This window comes from Mastigoproctus giganteus, chromosome 4, assembly GCF_048544385.1.
Source record: "Mastigoproctus giganteus isolate SK-2022 chromosome 4, ASM4854438v1, whole genome shotgun sequence".
Lineage (NCBI taxonomy): Eukaryota > Metazoa > Arthropoda > Arachnida > Uropygi > Thelyphonidae > Mastigoproctus > Mastigoproctus giganteus.
Genome location: NC_143578.1, coordinates 163,782,196 through 163,804,671, shown reverse-complemented (window position 1 = coordinate 163,804,671; position 22,476 = coordinate 163,782,196). Strand labels below are relative to the sequence as shown.

General features: G+C 37.0%; 1 protein-coding gene across 1 annotated transcript in view; it reads left to right on the top strand.

Moving 5' to 3' along the window:
- LOC150087161 (uncharacterized) overlaps window positions 1-22,476 on the top strand; it is a 249,257-nt gene that overhangs the window by 218,996 nt on the left and 7,785 nt on the right. Inside the window, exons 30-31 of the mRNA XM_090372995.1 lie at window positions 5,185-5,336; window positions 12,657-12,804. Of these exons, the coding sequence (XP_090229121.1) occupies window positions 5,185-5,336; window positions 12,657-12,804 (300 nt within the window). The remainder of the gene's footprint in view (window positions 1-5,184; window positions 5,337-12,656; window positions 12,805-22,476) is intronic.

Sequence of the window (22,476 nt, the reverse complement as noted above, 5' to 3'; positions counted from 1 at the left end):
CTAAGAAACTTGGTTTTCTCTTTCACTCTCGGCGTTACTTTTCTTCCCAACAGCTGTTCACTCTGTACAAATCGCAAATCTGCCCTACCATGGAATATTGGTCTCACGTCTGGGGTGGTGCCCCAAAACCTCTCTCAGGCTTCTTGATTCCATTCAGAAGAGGGCAGTTAGGTTAATTAATGATTCATCTCTAACAGAGTCTCTCCACTCTTTGTCTCATAGGCGTACTGTTTCTGCTGCATGCCTCTTCTACAGATATTTCCATGGGCACTGTTCTTCTGAATTGGCTTCTATAATTCCCGCTCTCTCTTTCAAAACCATCCAAATACATGCCGCCACCAGCCAACATCCATTTATTGTCCAACTTCAAACCCACAGAACCAACTTTTCATCTTCCTCGTTTATTCAGTCAACTGCCATTTAAAGTTTAAAGATGGTTGCTTGTCCATTGAAGATGATGAGATTCTCACTCTGGCTGCCCCTCAACTTCAAAAATCAGTGATTCAGTTGCTTCTGTTCATGATATGATCAGGAGTGAGTGAAGTTTAAAATTATTACTGAAGTTGCTAGTGAAATTGGTATTTCTGGTGTATTTCTTATATGAGAAATACACGAGTTTGGGAATGTGTTTCACACGCTCACTGATGATCACATAGGGCAATGAGTTCTTGCATGTGAGCATCTTCATTACTGTGCTGATGATGATCCACACTTTGTTTCGTCCATTATTACTAGTGAAGGATTATGAGTATACTGTATGACTATGATCCATCCAGAAACAAAGGCCTAGTCCTCTCAGTGAAAGACTCTCCTCCAAGCAAAAAAAAAGAAAAAGAAAAAAAAAAAAGAATGGTGTGTGTGTGCCAAGATAGATAGTTTTATGTGAAAAATCCTTATTAGATGGCTTGTGATGAAACAAGAAATTGTTGACAAATATTTGTATTGTTGCAGTCATATGATAAATACTTATTATTGAATTATACTTCCTGCAGTAGTATACTTTCAACAAATGGCTAATGATGTTATTTCTGCATCGCATTTTTGTGACTGATTAAATTTACTCGGTTGATACCCCTAAGGATGTTTCACATGGAGAGAAAAAAAAAAAAAACCTTGATCAAATGTAAAGATAATGCATATTGTATTTTTTGACTCACAGCTCATTATGAATTTGTCCTGTATGGTTGAGCAGTGAACCAGGAATTCTATAAATTAGCTCTATGGTTGTGCAATTTAGGGGAGATTCCTTTGGATTGCCAATACATAAAATTTACCAATTAAGAGTGAAGTTGGTAACTACAGACAGGTTAGTCTGATTTCAGTGGTAGGGAATAATCTTAGAGGCAGTGATTGAGAGTGCAATCCGGGGACACTTAGATAGATATGGCTTTCTGAAGATAGATATATATGGCTTTCTTAACAAAGCCATGTTTTGTTAAGGGTAAATCATGCTAACTTAGTAGGCTATTTTGGCACAGTTACTCATGAGCTGGAGTTAGGGAATAATTTTGACATAGTTTATTTGAATTTTAGCAAAGCATTTGACTTGCTCTCTCATGAGTGGTTACTGTATAAGCTTGAGCAGGTTGGAATTACTAGTATAATTCTAAGATTGATTGCTGGTTGGCTGCAGGGCAGAAGGCAGAGGGTTGTGATTAATGGATATACTTCAGATTGATGTAAAGTCAGGAGTGGGTTCTCTCAAGAATCAGTTCTTGGACCATTGTTGTTTCTCATTTTCATAAATGACATCGTTGAAGGGATAGAAGGCATGATGTCAAAATTTACAGATGACGTAAAGATCGACACAGTCGTTAATGTTCAGCGTTCCTTCAGGATGACTTGAACAGACTTCAAAGATGGTCAGAGAAGTGGCAGCTTTGTTTTAATGCTGCTAAATGCAAATTCCCCCTTGGGGAATAGCAACCCACAAATAAATTATACACTTGGTGGGGTTGAATTAAAAACAGTGCAGGAGAAAAGGGATCTGGGAATACAATAAGGGCAGGCATGAAGTTTTCTGAGCAGTGTAAACAGGCAACCAGGAAAGCCCATGGTGTCTTATCAATGATTTATTGAATGATATCCTGTAGAAATTGGGAGTTCATAATCCCAATGCATAAGGCAATTGTAAGACCACGTTTGGAATAGTGTGTTCGTATATGGAAACCTCATTTGAAAAAAAGACATTGAGCTTCTTGAAAGGGTCCAAAGATGGGCAACTCAAATGGTGAGATCAGCAGATGGATGATTCTATGAGGAAAGACTGATTATGTGGGCTGCAGAACTTGGCAACCAGGCACCTCAGAGGTGATCTGATTGAGGTTTATAAGGCTCTGAGAGGGATTAGTAAAATGAATGATGGTGGAATTCTCACTCTTAACAATTTCAGAACTAGAGATCATCAATTTAAATTACAGGGCCTGAGGTTTATATTAGATTATAGGAAGTTTTCTTTTAGTTGTTGATTACTGTGACAAGTTGCCCTCACAGGTAATTGAGGCTGACAGTTTGAATAAATTCAGAGGTCTACTGGATTGAAGACACATGATACCTGTGTGAGGAGGGAAGCATATAATTTGTGTTTTCTTATCTACTTTTTTTTTTTTTTTTTTTTTGCCTGTACAGCAAAAGTCTGTGGCTTTCTTGCACTATATGGCGATTACTATACTATTACTTCCATAACACCAGTGCCATCTGGAGAAAATGACTGACAAAATAGACTTTAGAGAGTTGATGTTTGCAAAATAGACTTTAGGGAGTTGGTGTGCAATGCCCCTGCACATTCAGTGCTTTTCTTTCAAGCACCTCATCATTTTGGTCCCCATCCATCATAAGCATCAGATTTAACTCCCTGTGATCCCCCCCCCCCACAAAAGCTTAAACCCTCCTTGAAAGGTTACAGATTTGCAGCAGTTTAGGGAATTATTCAGACCATGACATAGAAACTATTAGCAATTCGTAAGAAGCCCATCAGAAATGCTTCCAGAAGCTGCAGAAACATTGAAAAGGTGTATCAAGGGGACTTTTTTTGAAGGAGAGATCCATCTGAACAGTTGGTGAGTTTCATCATTTACCAAATACAAGCTGACTGGGCTAGCCAGGTGGGTAAAGTGCCTGCTTGGCAACCCAAAGGTCATGGGTTCGAATCCTGCCTCGGGCTTGGATCACAGTAAAATGAAAAAACTTTGGGAGGTGCATTATGGCCACAGAAGTTGATGCGCTAACAAAATATTAAATAACCAAATATAAGTGTAGAAACTGAACTTTCTCATACTGCCTTATATGCATCTAGGATCCTATACAACTTAAACCTGGCATTGCCCCTTACACCTGCTTTATTTTATTTAATGAAATTGGATTGAACTGTATATGAAAAGTCATCATTGGCATTTTAACAATTCTTCATATCAATACTGGGCGTGAAAGTATATTCAGCCTGGGGTGGGGGGAGAAAATCAAGTGATCTCTTTCTAGGGAAGTTTTGGAAATGCTCTTGCTGCCAAGTTAAAAGAGAAGTTCCATATTTATAAACAAAACTAACTCACTATTTCAGAAGATTGAGAACCCCGCAACAATATCTTGAGTCAGTCATGGCGCCTCCGTAGCCAGGTGGGTAGGAGCAGTAGTGTGTAGCACACGCTTCTTGATTAGTCCGGGGTTCGAGCCCTTGACCACCAAATACGGAGGATGCGGAAAGGTTCATGGAATGACCACCGCATATCCCCGGAGCAATATGGTCTTAGTTGCTAATGCTCCTAAAAAAAAAAAAAAAAAAAAAAAAGAGTCAGTCATAACCAGAAAAATCCTAGGGAAGCTAATGAAAGCATACTGAACAGGTAAATACTGTGCCTATATTTTAAAATATAATGTGTATGTTGTTGATGAAATTTAATTTCTAGTGCAGTGTGGACATTCAAAAAGGCTTACTTTTTGTATAAAAAATCTCAAGTTTTTTGCAAACTCTGCTTGGGTCATAAATTCTCCTGTTTTCCTCCTGCTTACAATTACCTGATATCTACCTGTCCAAAGTTGGCAGCTATGACATTTTGAAAGTTTGAGCAGTGTAACCTTCACTCCTGATTTTTTTTTATTGTATGTACTGAGTTATCATATTTTAAATACTTTTCTTTACACTGTCTCCATCATAACTGATGGTGTTACTCTAGCCAAAGTTGTCTCTGTTGAGTGGTTAACCCCAACACAAATATATAACATTACGGCAACTATTTTATACTGTTTCTTCGATATATGCTGCTTTTCTTTTTTCTTTTCTTTTTTTTTTTTGCTTAACAGTTAGTAGAGTACTGTAAGGTAATATGACACGAGACTTACAGATTTTGTCCAAGTCAATTTAATAAAGTTATTTAACAAAAAAAAAAATATATGAATAATTATTAATATTTATAAATAATAATGTTTTAAGAAATGTTGGGACTGCTTTTTGGGGAGGGTTGGGAAAGCAGGGTGAGATGGGCCATAAGCTCATAAATGATCTGTGGCACTTAGAGAAATTTCGCAACTGCTTTCTGAATATTGAAATAGTAATTCCTTTGTCTGATGCCATTATTTGTACATAAGTTGAATGCAATACAGTGGAGCTAAAAATTTTTTGCCTTCTACATACTTCTTTACATTATTAAACATGTCATTACTTGGCATTGAAAGCTTACTAAAAATTTTTTTTTGACCATGGAAGTATCCAGTTGAACATATAATATACTTGCTCTTAACAGTAAAATTCAGATATTAATTGTAACATAAAATAATATTCAAGAATAAAAGCAGGTTGCACTCTGTCAGATTTCCTCATAAATAACGATTGTAATATTTACTACTTGAGTCTTCACAATCCTCCATCATGAATGTCCAAATGATTGATACTTACGTGGGGATGTATGCTAAATGATTTTTGATTGTCCTTTAACCTCTTACGTGTTTATTACCTTCTCAAATTTGGAGTACTCCACTGTATTAAAATCCTATTAGAGAAGAGAAGTACTACTTGAGTGAGTGAGAGTGACTTTTTTCCTTTCAAAAAATCAACCTACAGTTCCAAAGCTAAGTATTTCTTAAATGGATTTTAAAAAATCTGCTTTATGTGATATCCTATAAAATTTAATGGGAATATTAATAATTTAACTTTTGTTTATATATTATAAATAATATTATTACTTTAAACAGGTGAAACCTCTCTTCACCTGGCTGCTCGTCATGCTAGAGCAGATGCTGCTAAAAGGCTTTTGGATGCTGGTGCAGATGCTAATGCTCAGGATGGAACAGGACGAACACCTCTTCATGCTGCTGTAGCTGCTGATGCCCAAGGAGTATTTCAGGTATTTAAAACTATATAACTGTATTCTAATTTGCATTTACTAACAAAGTAGTGAATGCAAAGAATAAAGGGTGATCAAAGTCACACATTCCAAAGTTTAAGTAGCTATATTTGCACAAAATGCTTTAACTTGTCTTTTCACTACTTTGGTAGTGAGACCTTCATTGCCATTAACAGATGGTCTCAAAGGGATGTTAACATAATAGTAACCAGTGGCACATGACCCTGCCACTGGTCATGTTAGGAACACTACACTCCATTGTGGGTTTAACTGAACAGTATTTTTCAACTTATGGCCAGTGTTGCAGCCCCTTATAAGATGCTGATTTCAAGACTGGTGGACCATTTTCATGAAAGGGGAACTTTCTGTGCCAAGAAACAAGAAGTGGAAGATGATTGTTTTTGACCAATATTAAAGTGGATCAAGTGATGAAAAGCAGCAGTGATCCTTGGAAAGTCCAAATAAAATTGTGGTGCAATTAGACTTGTATGGAAGCACACACAAAGTGAAACAGTTACACTTATACACCTATATCATTTTGATTGGCATGCAAGCTGATGAAGAAAAAATGCTTACTTTACTACAGATGGTTTCAGCCAAAACATTGGGATTTGTTCACTTAAAACCCCATTTCTTACTTGTTTATTATCCACCTGCTAGTAGTTACAATGTCACTACTTTGGTAGTGCAACCTTCATTGCCATTAAACTTATGTACGAACTACAAAAGGTAAATATACACCTTGGGAAGAAAATTAACAATTGTACTTACTCTGGGGGATGATAGACAAGGCCCCTCCCACCCAATTCATTCCATGAGAAGATTTTGCATTCTTGCACAATCAAAATATGTGTTGTTTCTTGTCAGTGGGTATCATTTTTTTGCAACAAAGTGAATGGTACAGCATACCAAGATATTTATTACATGGTTTATTTGTTTGAACCATTTGATAATTGCAAGATGCAATGTACAACATCTCTGCCAAAACACCATCCTCTCTTTAAGAGTTCTTCAGTGATTATCTAATTTCTTGTGCTCCCACGATTACTGGATTTTTTTCTTATGGGAATATCTGGAAGGAGTGCTTCATGATTGTACTTATGTTGTATGTTAACAACTTTTTAGAAGCCATTGTATTGTTGTTATCCCAGTCATTATTGAGATATAATGGACATAGCGTTGAGGGTCAAGCAGCCCACTGGTTGCCCACAACTCTGCCAGTTGTTCTCTTCAGTGCTCTTGTGTTGAGATAGTTCCCTGTAAATGCCAGAAAGCATTAATGTCATGTAATGTTGGGTTCTGTTGTTCTTCTCACCTTTTTTGCTTAGGAGTTTGTGGAACACCACAGACCCCTAGTTACCATTTATGGCATGAAGACCATAAAGGCACAAGGATCTTTGATGACCAGCAGGTCATCAGACACACAAGTTGAAGTAGTTCTACACACTTGTGTGCTGCTCAGTAGAATCAATTTTTGCAGTGAGTAATTTTCTTTTTCTTGATTAGTGGTTTGTTTACTTTGTAGGACTATATACCAGCACTGTATGTTACCACAGGGAGAAAGATGCTTTTATAAAGAAGGCCAACAAACTTCCGTACCTTGTCTTTAGTATGTTGAATATGTTTTACAAATGTAAGTTTATTATACACAATGAGCCCAAGATATTTCCAGTATTTTGCATGCGTTATAGGTTTGTTTTCAATTTTTATAGTTTCTGGACTGTTCTTTGTATACTCTGGCACGACTACCAGGTCTGTGGAGTTTACAATAAATCATCAATACAAATGTTAATGGTATTTAGCAGTCATGGGCTTGAACCCCAGTAGGAAAGGAAGTGTGAGTGCAGTAGCACATGCTCTTTGAACATGTGCTACTGCACATGCTCAAAGAGTGTGAGTGCAGTAGCACATGCTCTTTGAGCATGTGCTACTGCACTCACACTCCTGATTACTCGCCAATGTCACCTCTAGGCCTGCTACCATTCATTTTTGATTTTAATAACTTTTTAGTTAAACTCCCTTCAAGTCTGCACCACTTTAAATGTGGTTCAGTAATCTTTGATTAGATATTAGTTACTGCAAGATATTTTTATTCAAGATATACTGCAAGATTGTAATATGGCCTTAACGTTGTTTCTACCTGATAGTTATATTTATTTTTCATTAACCCAGTGGCTGTGGCACCTGGTCTGATAAATCCCTCAGTGAAATACTTCCCTCTGATTACACTCATAATCATAGTGTTGTATGTCACAGGTTTTTGTTTTGCTATTTTCAGTTTCACTGTAATGTATAGAGTTAAATCTACATGACTTGGATTGTATTTGTCACTGCTATGTTTTTTTAAGGCAAATATGTAATTGTTATTGTAAAGCACGCATTGGCTTCGATTGAAGGTGAGCTTATCAAACAATGTAGTGCAATGTAACATGAAGTTGAGAGTATGTCGGTAGATAACAAGAGAGGAATAGTTTAAAAAAATAATAATTAAAGAATAAAAGGTTCATAAGTTTAACAGAGTTATAAAAAGGTTATGCTTGGATTAGAGCAGGAGTGGGCAACTTTTTTCGTCAGCGGGCCAAATGAAATTTTCATATCATGATGTGGGCTGGAATAGATTGAATGATTTAATAAAAAAAATCAGAACCTAAAAATGTTATATTTCTTGAATTACCAAATTATTAATGTATTTTTTAAAAAAGTAAATACAATATTTAAATAGAAGTCGATTATAGATAGGTACAGATAAGAACTACAATTTGGAATAAACATTTTTATTGTTATGATAACAAAGTAAATGCAGAAAACAAAAACTTTAATGTGAGGGATTACATTTGGAATGTTCCTGATTTCATCAAAATTGGGATTCAATTCACTAGTGGCTATTTGTAGAACTGCTCCTAAATTTTCATCCGTTATTGATTTAATTTGCTCTTTGTATTTTTCATTAAAGAAAATGTAGTTTCGCACAGGTATGTCGATCCAAAGAATGCCAATTATTTCTGTGCATTATCCAGAATATTTTTAAACATTTCTGGATTTAACGAGGCATAAAAGTCCATTATTGTTTTTTCAGCAAATTGATTCTTTAATATTAAATTTGATTGTAAATTTATCAGTTTCAACTGGATAAAGGTGGTGCATCATTGACATTAAAATTAAATGGTAGGCTTACTAAAGATAGAGCTTTAGAAATTTTCTGAAAATCATCAAATCTTGTAAATTCATTAAATAAGTCACTTATTATAGCCTCATATTTCTTAAAAAAAAAAAAAAGCACATTTCAAGTTTTTTTCTCTTTTTTGTAAGATTGGAAAGTGAGTTAACTGTTTATTTTGGAATTGTGCGAAAATAACTTGAGTTTTCTCATAAACGATGTGACATTTGTATACATATCAAAAATAAATAGTCCTTTCCCTTGTAATAATAAATTTAATTCATTTTGATGCGAAAACATATCAACGGAGAAGAAAAAGTCGTTCAGCCAGTGTTCATCTTTTAATTCACAAAATTCATTCAGCTTGTCCTTAGTATTTAAGAAGTTTACAATTTCATCCAACAAATCATGAAATTGTTTTAACACTTTTGCAAGGCTAAGCCATCTTATGTCCGTATGGTAAGGAATATCAGTAAAATCACATTCAATTTCTTTCCAAAATGTTATGAATTTCCTGTGGTTTAAAGCTCTTCCACGAATAAAATTAACTACTTTCGTTACAACCGATATAACATGCTTCAGTTTTAAAACTCTTTTGCAAAAGGTTTCTTGATGAATTATACAATGTAAAAAAATTATTTCTTTTCCTGGAATACGCTTTATTTCGTCGCTTATTCTTTTTAATAATCCAGTGTTTTTTCCTGTCAAACTAGGACACCCATCGGTTGTGATGTTAACAATTTTGTCCCACTTTATATTATGTTTTTGCAAAGCTTCTTGAAGAGCTATAAAATAATCTTCGCCAGTTGTCGTGTCTTTCATAGGATATGCAGAAAGTAATTCCTCTGTAATTTCAAATCTATGATTTATACCTCAAATAAAGATTAAAAGTTGACTCGTATCGGCAATGTCACATGACTCATCTAAAGCCAGTGCATGGTAAATACAATCTTCCAATTTTAATTGATCCCATAAATTACTTAAAATATTATCAATTCGTCTCACAAGAGTTCTTCGTGACAGAGAAATTTTTTCAAACGTCAGTTTTTTTTATCAGGGCATAATAATTCAGCAATATCTATCAAACAGTCCTTCACAAATTCCCCGTCAGAAAATGATTTACATTGTTTTGCAACCTTATGTGCAACAATGTAACTAGCTTTTGTCAGAGCTCTATCTGTATTTGATAAAATTTTCAAAGTATTTTGTTGCTTACGCAAACCACATTTTAAATTTTCTGCTTCAATTTTCATTTGTTCCAGTGTAAATAGCTTAAATTTTACGAAATGTTTTGTTGAAAAATGCCTTTTTAGATTATATTCTTTAAAAATGGAAATAGTTTCATTACAAACCAAATAAACAGCTTTATCGTCTATATTTGCAATTAAATATTTGAATGTCCAATTATCATTGAAAATGCGGAATTCAGCATCTATTTTTTCTTTTTTTTAATTGGCTCATTTTATGGGCTATAAATTATATTAAATTAAAAATTGTAATAATTAGAAAAGGCATAAACTGACTTATAAAATATCTTGCACCAATATTATTTTTTTCAATAAGAAGTCAAACCCAAAAGAACTTTGTTCGATCAATGCTACAATAATAATTAGGAAATAATACTCTTTGGCGCTGCGTAGAATCACCTGGTTAACTGTGCACTGCTTACTGCTGTATGCTGCACTGGCTGCGATTCCAGATTGAACCGAATTAAGCCGAATGTTTACGGCGAGTGTAGTCAGGTATGGATTTTCTATATTTATGCATTTACGGAGGGGGCCAGATTCAACATCGTCCCGGGCCGGATGTTGCCCACCCCTGGATTAGAGTGTGTAATTATTTATAAAATTTGTCTTATGAGTTGAATATGTTAAAGGAGCAAAGTCTAATACACTCAGAAGCTTATACTGTACTTTGGTTTAGTAATATCCAGTGTCCTTGTCACCGGATATTACTAAATTAAGGAGTGTTTTTATATTATATTTTATCAAACAGAAAACAAGGAATGGCACGATGTACAGTATGCACTGCGCATCGCACAGTGGATACTGTACATCGCACCAGTTCTCACCAAGTTTCTAACCAGAAAAAGGGGTTGCATCCAAATTGGGTAACATGTTATAACTAAAGCAGGAGCAGTAAAGCCATAAACTGCTTAGAAAGATATGCAAATTCTTCAAATTTTTTTTTTAAATATCAGTGGTTATGGAGTTACTGAGCTGGAGTTCCTTCCTTTCAAAACAACACTATTAAAGGTTTGAGATTAAATAGAATCCTTATAAAGTAAAATAGTTTTGTTTACATTAAAGCACCCACTTAAGAAATACTACACGAGGATATGCAACTGTGTTAAAGTTTATTCATTATTCCTGACAGTAATTGAAAGTTATTCATGAATTGCATAACTTGGAATAACTTAGAAGTATTTCTACTATATATTTATTAAATTAATTTTATCCTAGTTTAAAAATACACTGGTGTTCAAAGAAAGTGCATCACCCCTTAAAATTGTAATTGTCATCCGAATAATCTAAGTATATTTCTTACAGATTGCATCAGATAAGATTGACACACGTAGGTGATGATCAGCTGTTACTTTCAACTATATAAGCACGCTCTGCAAGAGTTGCAGTCATTCCTTGCTTGTGTCAGGATGGCGAGTTATGTGCAGTTGACATCACGAAGAAAGAGTGTTATTATTGCTTTATGTGAGGAAGGATGTTCTTCCCATCATATTGCTTATAGAATGTCTTGTAATCAGTCAACAGTGAGTAGATTTCTTTCTAAACTCAAGAATACTGGTTCTGCTGATAAGAAAAAATAAACCAGATGCAAATGAGTCACTACACCAAAACAGGACCGCGTTTTGAAACGCTTATGCCTTAAAAACCATAAAGCTTCTTCATCTGAGCTGAAAAGAGAATGGGTAGAACACACAGGAGTGGTAGCAAGTGCAGTAACAGTCAGAAGATACCTCTTCAAAAATGGAATTGTAGCCTGTCATCCTAAGAAAAAGCCTCTCCTTACACAAAAATGAAAAAGGTCCGATTAATTTGGTGTAAGGAGCAAGTCAAACGGACCCCCAAGCAGTGGAAGTCAGTTATTTTCTCAGATGAGAAGAAATTCAATCTGAATCGCTCGAATGGGAGAAAAACGATTCGCCATAGACGTTGTGAAGAATACCATCCAGACTGTATGGTGCCTACAGTGAAGTTCTCTACCAGCCAAATCATATGGGGGTGCATTTTTTTTATCGTGGAGTAGGTCACCTGCAATTTATAAAAGGTTCTGTAAATGCCAATGGATACCTGGCTATATTGGAAGGCAAATTGCTGCCAACCATTAGAGATCATTTCAAACTGCCAAGTAACTGCATCTTTCAGGATGACTGTGCTCCTTGTCATCGGGCGAAAAGTGTAAGTAGGCACTTCTGTAGTTACTTTAGCTTCATTTCTGCCTTAGGAGTTCGACAGTAATGTGTTTACATTTGTTACAGGTGAAAAAATGGTTGGAAGAACGGTCCACTACAACTCTTAGCTGGCCAGGAAACAGCCTGGACCTGAATCGTATAGAGAACTGTGGCATCACATAGAATCTGCAGTTGCCAGAAAAAAACCAAGACCCTTCATGAACTTCAGGAAGCCATAATTCTTGTTTGGAACCATGAACTATCAGTTGATTATCTTCAGAAATTGATCTTGTCAATGCCTCAACGGTGTGCTGCTGTCATCAGGGCCAGAGGCTGTTCAACTAAATATTAGTTTGCACCTGGAGAACTTTTCATTTTGTTTTCCATTTAAAATGATTGAAGCAAATTGAGGGCTTCTGATAACATTTCAGCCATAATTGCCATGTTTACCAAAACTGTTGTATTAAAGGTTGCAAATACTCATTTTGGAATATTTTGAGAGCACCTGTCAAATATTACTTAGCTTTGCCTTAACTATTAATAAATATCTTTTGTTTATATTTCTATTTGTGACGCTAGTCATTAATTTAACATATCATTGTGAAAAAGGGTTAGAAATGTGAAATTCCTGGGTGATGCACTTTCTTTGAACACCAGTGTAGTTACACACACACACACACACACACACACACACGTTTGTGAGAGTTCATTTGTAGTTGTTCTAAATGTTTACTCATTTTTTCTTTTTCTTCAGATATTGCTGAGAAACAGAGCAACCAATTTAAATGCCAGAATGTATGATGGGACTACTCCTCTTGTATTAGCTGCTCGGCTGGCCATCGAAGGAATGGTTGAGGATTTAATAAATGCAGAAGCTGATATCAATTCTTCAGATGACCATGGTAAGCCTTATAAGTATCTTCTTAATCTTGACTGAAACCTGAATTGCTGTGCATGGTGTAACATGGATTTACTAGAGCAGTGGTTCCCAAACTACTGAGATCTGTGGACCCTTTCAAAAATTAAAAAAAGTTTGCAGACCCCTATATATATATATATATATATATATATATATACATACGTACAGTAAAATCTCGTTAATACAAACTCGGTTTATACAAAGTACTCGTTTATATGAAGCACATACCATTCCCCTGCAAAATGATAGGCTTTTCTATGTAAATATATTCGTTTATTACAAAATTCGGATATGTATTACAAAGTTTTTTCGCCCTGTGAGAAATAAATATTGTCATTTTGTATGTTTAATACAAATCTTGGCAGAGCGATCCGATTATTGCTCCTGGCCACCTGACTCCCTACTTCCCGAAGGAATGCACTGACTTGTTAGAAATTAGTTTTGTGTAAACAAAAGCAGTTAATGGCATTTACAACATCAAGTGCATTCTGAAAAACATCTTTCTGAAGGATGAGTTGTTAAATTAATAAAAGAATAAAAAGTTTTTCTAAGTTGTTTACATGCACTCCCTTGCTCTCCACGGGAATAAGGTCAGTTACAATTGTGACCCCAGTTCAAAGAGTCTTTTGCTATCGTATAGAGCAATCTATTTTTTGTGCCATTTTATCTGAGCTGATGTCTTTTTAGGAATTTGTCTTTAAATTAATTTAAAATTTGTTTATATTAAATCTTATCTAGCAGCGTTATAGCGCCAAAACGTAGACAGACAGAATTAAACTAAAAATTATACACGAGGCTGATAGGATGGAAAGAAGCAAAACAGACACTGCAAAGGAATACAACATCCCTTTACCTACTTTATCTACAGTACTGAAAAAGACTTGAAGAAGTGTGTGGTGACACTGGAGCAGCGATGAAAAACAGGGAACGAATTCGCAGTGCAAAACATGAGGAGCTTGAAACAAAGCTGTGAGTGGTACCAACAAATGCGTGCATCTAATTTGCCAATATCAAGTCCGATTTTGCAAGAAAAGGCAAATTATCTAGCTCAGCAACATGGGATTAGCAACTTCAAATGCAGCAGGAGCCAGCCACTGCTGCATTTGAAGACAGGAATTACTTGGTTTCTCGAAATGTTTGCGGTGAGTCTGGATTAGTCAATAAAGAAAAGGCTACAAACTGGTTGTGCTCTGTACGGTCCAGCCTTGAAAAGTATGAAGTAAAGGACATTTTTAATCTTGACAAGACAGGTTTATTTTATAATTTGCTGCCAAACAAAACATTTGCTGTTCAAGGAGAGTTTTGTGGAAAATTGAGCAAAAAGACTCACTGTTCTGTTATGCTGCAATTCAGATGGCAGTACAAAACTACACCCACTTGTGATTGGTAAGTTTTCCAAGCCAAGATGTTTTAGAGCAGTTAACCAACTTCCCTGTGATTATGAGGCCAATAGAAGTGCTTGGCTTACGGTCAAAATTTTTCAGTTTGGTTATCAAAATTGAACAGAAGAATGGCTTCAGAAAAAAAGGAACCTTTTGATGACTCTAGACAGTTATACAGCACATTCTGCCAAGACACTTAAGTTGACAAATATACTGCTGTTGTTTTTTACCCCCAATATTATCAGTTTAATGCAACCACTGGATCAAGGCATTATTTATAACCTCAAGAGAGCTTAAAGAGCCCACCTGATAAGGTACTTGATCCACAACATAGGAGGAGGGAACAATTTGCAGCTAAACTGGAATACCTTGGATGCTATCCATAATCTTGTTATTGCTTGGGAAAATATTACATCAAGTGTAATAATCAACTGCTTCAGAAAGAGTGGCTTTGGAGAGAACATCATCGAAAAACATGGTCCAGCAGACAAATATGAGAGCAACAGTGAGGAATTTGAAGGAGCATGTGGATTTTGTTGGTGAATTTGAAGAGTTTGTGAAGGTGGATGATGAAGTTGCTACCACTGCAATGCGAACACTAGAAGAGCTGCTGGGTACCAAACAAAACAATGATGTTTTTGTTACCAGTGACAGTGAAGAAGCGCGCACAGTGCCATCTAAAAATGATGCCCAAAATGCATTGAACATAATAGAGAATGTATTGGCCTGCAGTAACATTGATAAAGAAACAACTATTGCATTTGATAATGTCTGCGCTATAGGTAAAAATGCATATAGGACAAAACTATGCAAACATTGGATCCTTTCATTAAAAAATTAATGGTTTGTATGTCTCCTTTTATATTAAGATTGTAATTCTTTTTACTGTGATATTAAAATATTGTATATCAAAATATATACTGTACAATATTTTCATTTCCCTTAATATTGCTTTTCTCTTAATTTATCTTATAAATAAAATAAAATCTTTAAAAAATATGTTATTCCTATTGTTAGACAGGGCTTTTGTATTTATTTTTGATATTATTATTCTTAGATATACAGTATGTATCAACAAAAAGAAAGTAAAATTTTGACAATTTTGGGGGACCTCGTTATTACAAAACATGAAAATTTAGGTCCCTTGAACTTTGTATTAACGAGATGCCACTGGTTACAACCCCCACTGTCTTCACACCCGCTGCTCAAAAAAACAACAAAGGAACGTTTAGTTTGTTTTAATGTGTTGTGTTCTGTTGTACTGCAAAAAGAAAAATTGTTTAGTTTATATATGCATGTTTCTCTGTGTCTATATATGTATAAACACTGGGTTTTCTGAAAAGAAAATTCAAAGTTTTATGTTTAAAACAACTCAACTTTATTCTTATTTTTACATGAATATATAATATCTTTATTTATCATCAATTTGCTATACATAGAACGAATAATTTGACCAGTTCCAGAGGATTCTTTTCACGGACCCCAGTTTGGGAAAATCTGTACTAGTGAACTGCTTGATTTTTAAATTCATACATTGTGCGTTATTGTTGACATTTAAGTGGTTTGGGTAGATGTGGCTCGTTTGCTTACCACTGAAGACAGCACTCTAGTTATTGGAGGAAGTAACTACATTATAATTCTCTTTGTTGTAAAGGACCAAGACCAAAAAAGAACCCCCCTCCCCCCTCCCAGAAGAGCTGAAGTGAGTTGGGAATGGAACAAGAATAGTTGACTCCTAACATGTTTTTCATTGTTTACAGTAGTTTGTGAAATAACTTTGAGCACTAATGAACATTCACCCATGGTTTTCAGTGCTAGATTGTATTTAAGTTTAATAATTTTGATAATTTGTATTTTGAATTCACTGCCATTTCCCTAACAAAAATTTGAAATACATCTACAATGAAATTGTAGATGTATTTAAAAGTCTGAATTGTGCAACTTGTGAATAGACAAGCTATTCATAAGTTGCACATTCCACATTGATATATTCTTGAAAATACTGCTGAAACTAACTACACTCAAACATTGTTACAACAAAATTGAATGGAACTACCCTGCTCCCTAGTTATACTGCTGGGTTTCGGGTTGTGACCCACATTATAAGACAACCGCACTATAACCGATGCCTACAAATTTTCTCCAATTCGTTGATTCTCGCTTCGAATGGACTCCGAATATACACGCACATGAAATCTGAACATATTTGTGATATTATATTGAGAAGGGTTAATATTAGGTGTGAACAAATGAATTTTTAAAAAATTATTTATTTTCACAAAAAACATGTAGCAATAGATACAATAATTATAAAAAAATTCAAGGATTTTATTTGATCACTTCTTTAAAAAGTCTGTAATTTTTTGTTGCTTTTTACGGGAGAATCGTTTTTGCAAGATCATATTTTTTTAAAAACACTAATCACAAAAATCTTTACTTGCTCAACCTCTTGCTGTGCCTCTAACCAACCAATCACAGTCTCTAAGTCTTGTACTGCTTCCTGATCTGTAAGAACTTCGATAGGCTGCTCCTCTAGTTCTTCCGTTTCCCCATTACTTCCATCCATCCTTTTTTCATTGGTGACGCTTTCAACAATGTTTTTATCAGTTAATAAGTGACACTAATTCTTCTTTGTCAATATCACCTCACTGATTGATCATACTCTGAGTTCCTATTCCTCGAGGGTATCCCTGTATCTTAGAAATCTAGATCCCTGTATCTCTATCTCAGAAAACCACTTTTTCTCCAACAATTTTGAATTGTATCTTCCGCAATACTCTCCCAAGCAAGACCAATTTTTGTATGCTGCTTCCTTTAAATTTGTTTCCTTAAAATCTTTAGAAATTCAGGAACATCATGATCAGAGGACAGCAAAGATAAAAGTAGCTTGCATCTGTGATATTCCTTGATCAAGGAGCTGGATTAATGCTGTGGTATTTTTTGGCAAATACGTGGCCTGAATCTTTCCATCTTTGGACTGTCAGTAGGTGGGTGTGCTGGACAGTTATCTAAAAACAGTAATGCTTTTGGTTCGATGTGTATTTTTCTCAAATGCCATTGCTCTGATGGTACAAATATTTTGTGGAACTAGGTCAAAAATAAATTTGCAGTCATCCATGTTTTCACATATTCTACAGGGAGATGTTTTCAGTTGATGGACTTAAAACATTGCAGATTCTTACTTTTCACGATTACCATGGGAGGCAGCTTATGGGTTCCTGTTTTATTCAAGCACAACTATAGAGTGACACAATCCTTAATTAACTTCAATCCTGCTTTGTTTGGAGCTGATTTTAAATCCAAAGATTTCATTGATAACATTCTGTAAAACAGTGTGGGCTCATCACAGAAATATTCACATGTAAATTTTAAGTCACCAATAAATTATTTTGCATTATCAGCATCTGATAATTTTGCTTCACTGCTAATTGTTATTTCTCCAATTCTCTGCTTGCATCTTTAGAATGGGAACTGACAGTGGAAATCCTAAACTGCTATTCTTAATGAACCACATGTATAAACAATCATTCCTGCCTCGTTTTTGCAGCATCTTGATTTCTTCCTTTCCAGTCCTGGGGTTTTGTCCAACTTATCCAAGAAGGAATGTAGTCTTCCTTCTTCTGCAATCTATCCTCATATTGTTCCCTCCGCAATACCCAACTCCTGTTTTCTTTGTGCTTTTGAGACACCACTTTTTATTCATTTGATTACAGTCAGCTTTTCCTTGATGGTGTACGATTTTCTTTCATTAATGTTCACCATAACCTTTGGAATCAGTTTTGAACGATAGCTACATCTGTAAAGCTTGCAAAAATGTAGAAAAATCACAAAAAAACACAACCGGCACATGTAGGTCTCAAACTACAAATCGGCTTTTTTTTTTTTTTTTTTGCAGTGATAACCCTTACACAAGGAAAGAAGATTGATACTAACACAACCTCACATCTTTCGAATGCACTGCTCCCATCTGACTCATTTTCGGGAAAACTTCTTTTGTGTTGGAGAAGATAAGCAAATCGTGCGACTCAAGCTATGGGCATAGTGCTTAGTTTTCTTTCTTTCTTTTTTTTTTTTTTTTTTTTTTTTTTTTTGTGCGTTGGCGCATCAGCTTCTGTGGCCATAATGCACCTCCCAAAGTTTTTGCATTTCTACTCTGATCCAAGCCCAAGGCAGGATTCAAACCCACGACCTATGGGTTGCCAGGCAGGCAATTTACCCACCTGGTCAGCTAGTGGTTAGTGACCTTGAAGAATTAGCTTCCATTGTTTCTGGTATCACGGGTGACTCTTCTGAACTTTTTGGCTTTTCTTGACCACTTGGTTTTGGTAGTGGTGGAGCCCAGGAATGAAGGCAATCAATGGCTTTTTGCAGTTGTCTTTCAATAACCCTCATGTTGCATGACTGACAAAATATGCTCAAGTCATCAACATAGAGGGCACTGTTGGAGTTGTCACAGAACAACTTCCTCCAACTGTAAGTTGGAGGAAGTTGTTCTGTGATGGAATTTATTTTGATGGCGAAAAGCATGACACTTAATACTGATTCTTGTGGTACTCCCTCCTCTTGGCTGAAGGAACGAGAGAGTGAAGATCCCACACGAACTTGGAAAGATCGATTGGCTAAAAAGTTTTTAATAAAAATGGGGAAATGCCCTCTAAGACCGGGGCTATGCAAATCTTTTACGATGCCAAATCTCCAAGTTGTGTCATACGCTTTCTCCATGTCAAAGAATACAGACACCAAATGTTCACGTTTTAGGAAAGCATCCCGGATGGATGTTTCCAGTCTAACGAGATGGTCCAGAGTGGACCGGTTCCTTCGGAAGCCGCACTGGATGTTGGAGAGAAGGTCATTTGATTCTAAATACATTATTAAATGAAAATTAACCATTCTCTCCAGGATTTTGCACAGACAGCTAGTCAGAGCAATAGGACGATAATTAGTAGTGACTTTTGGATCCTTTCCTGGCTTAGCAAAGGTAAGAGTGATTGCCTTGCGCCAGGAATCCGGAAACTGCTCTTCAATAAAGATTCTATTATATAGAAGGAGCAGATAATGCATAGATTTTGGTGAAAGATGCTTAATCATTTCATAATGGATGCCATCTGGTCCAACAGCACTTGCTTTGGAAAGAATAAGAGCTCTTTTCAGTTCCTGTGCAGTGAATGACCCATTGTAGGAATAGACGCTCTTAAAATTCAGTGCCTGTTTTTCGATTTTATATTTCAAGACCAGGAACTCTGGGGAATACGAAGATGTTGCGGAGATGTTAGAGAATGTTTCCCCAAGAGAATTGGCTATTGCAGTTGGATCTGCAATAGTGCATCCATTATAATCTAGGATTGAAGAAGTGTGGGATGTATATTTTCCCTCCATTTTCCAGATTTTATCCCAGACCAACTTAGTACTGGTGGACTGAGTAATTGATAAAGTAAAACGGATCCACGATTCCTTTTGACTCTGACGGCGGATGTAGCATGCTTTGGCTCATGCACGTTTAAAGGCTATAAGGTTGGTCGTGGTAGGATATCGGTGGAATATCCCCCATGCTTTGTTTTGAGCCTTTTTTGCTGCTGTGCATTGTGAATTCCACCATGGTTTGGGAAATGGTGGAAACCGGGCAGATGTTTTTGGAACAGCATTCACAGCTGCTTGGACAATAATTTCTGTGATCTACGTTACTGCAACATTGATAGGCTCCTGACTGACGGTGCTGAGGTCAAAATTTGCATGATGTTGGAAGGCAATCCAGTCAGCCTGATCAGTCTTCCAGCGTGGTAACCTGAAAGGAAGACACGGTCTCCCACTGTGTAACGAGGTTATCACAGGGAAGTGATCACTTCCGTATGGGCTCTCCTCCACTTCCCAAGTGAATGAAGGGAGTAGAGAAGGGGAGCAGATAGAGAGATCAATGGCAGAAAAAGTACGGGTAGGCATGTGGAAGAAGGTGTTTGTTCCAGTATTTAGAAGGGAAAGGTCATTGTCATTTAGCATACGCTCTATGACTCGTCCCCTTCTATTGATGCTAGCATTACCCCACAGGGTGTTATGTCCATTAAAATCCCCGAGAAGTAAGAAAGGGGGTGCAACTGCGTTACAAGATCATGAAAGTCTTCCTGGGAGATGTCAGTCCCAGGTGGCAAATAAATAGGGCAGACGGTTAATAAAAATCCTACTGTAAAGCGAATTGCAACAGCCTCTATGCTGGTTGTAAGCAGCAAGGCCTGAACTGGGGTCTGGTTGCATACAAGGATAGCCACTCCTCAATGAGCAGGATCATCCGCAATTCTATCCTTACGAAAAATTGTGATGTTATGCATGGTGGGGGTCATCATTTGCCTTTAAATAAGTCTCCTGCAAGCAAAAGCAAACTGGCTCGTGCTTTTGCAGGAGGGCCTTGATGTCATCAGTATTTCACCAGAATCCACGACAATTCCATTGTAGGAATTTAGCCCTTATTTTGGCTTGGTGGGTCCATCAGGCGGCTTCCGAGGTGCTGAGCGCTTACTTTTGTCAGTCTTGGATTTATCATTTTTTGGGAAGAATGGACGCAGTCCCGTGTCCATTTCTTCCTCCGCAAAGAGTTCCAAGACTGATTCGTCCGGTACCTCCTTATTCTCTACATCCATTGTTTCTGGTATCACGGGTGACTCTTCTGAACTTTTTGGCTTTTCTTTACTACTTGGTTTTGGTAGTGGTGGAGCACTAGGAGGTACGGATATAGGATCCTTTCGTGGCAGCTGATTGTGTTTTTTTGGTGGGCTTTTGTGAACTCAATAAATAGCGTGCAGTCAGAGTGAATGACTCTCTTGGTGGTATAGTCATCTCAGTTTGTGTACCGATAGTGCACTTAGCAGAAACCTTCTGGGCATATGAAGGTTTCCTGCTATTTATTGGCTGGATATACGTTTTCTGGCCTCTGGGTAGGAGATATTCAGCTGTGTTTTCAGTTTTTGGATTTCTTTTTCATCCTTCCACTGCTGGCATGCTCTAGAGTAGGCAGGGTGCTCCCCTTGGCAATTGACACAGATCGGTTTTGAAGCTGAACATTCCTTGCTCTCATGGTCTTTAACACCACATCGAGCACAGGCAGGGTTACCACGACAAGATGTTTGTGAGTAGCCGTATTTTTAGCATCTAAAACACTGCAGTGGGGTTGGGATATAAATCCTCACTGGATACTTGGAGGCCGTGGGGTATTGAACGTGAGAGGATAAGAACTCTGGTAGGGACGAGATTCACATCCTTTCGTATCGATATTCTCTTGACAGCTGTCACTCCTTGGTCTTTCAATTCAGAGCAGATTTCTTCTTCGGAGACATGAAGAAGGTCCCACTCTGATAACACCTCGTGAAGAATTCAGAGTTTTGTGTGTGTGTGTGTGTGGGGGGGTTATGGTGATAGGTATTCCCCCTATGGATGTAGAGTTCAAGATTTTTGCCGCTTGTTTTGTGCTGGAAGCTTCAACCAAAAGGTTGCCAGAATGCAGTCGTTTAACAGATTTTGGTGAACCTGCTAATCCTTTCTGGATAAAGAAGGGCGACATCTTTCCGATTGACTGCTCTCCAGTGGAATGGAGAATGAGAAAGAGTGGTGTCACTGATGGTGGTGTGTCCTCAGTTCTGGCTCTTTTAACGGATGTGTTATCCATGCTTTCATCTCGATTAGATAGGGACCTTGTTAGGGCCCCAGAAGAAATAAATTTAAATTACTCATGTGTAAGATAAAAATTTCAGATGCTCTAAGTACCTCACCCACCACGGAGCCCTATGAGGGGACGCCCACTCGTGAACTAGCAGGTACTGCGTACACGAATGGGACGCCAAGTTCGCTTAGGAGCACCATACCCACGTTTCCAATAAGCCTTGATCCCGTCCCAGGACCGAAGGGCGGGAGACATTGGAATGCAGTTGACCCTAGCACTAAGAACCACCCACCGATTGATCCCAGTCGGGCCGGTCCAGGACTACCCGTCTTGTCGAAGCAGGGGCAAAAGTGGTGTATTAAGGCTGGGCCCCTCAACCACCAGGATCCCTCTTTCCGAATTCCACGGGTCGTGGCACATGGCCGCACACACTGGATTCCAATGATGTAACCCTGGAATCAAGGTATGTGCGTTAGATCTCAGTGATGCTGCTGGTTTTCCAGATTAGCATCACTAGGAGGTCCCCTCACCACGTACAGGTGCCCACGTCGAGGGGAATTTTGAACCTATATTCTAAGAAAACTTCTTCCATTACTTCTTTTGTGTTTTTCAACTCTGCTTCATTTTC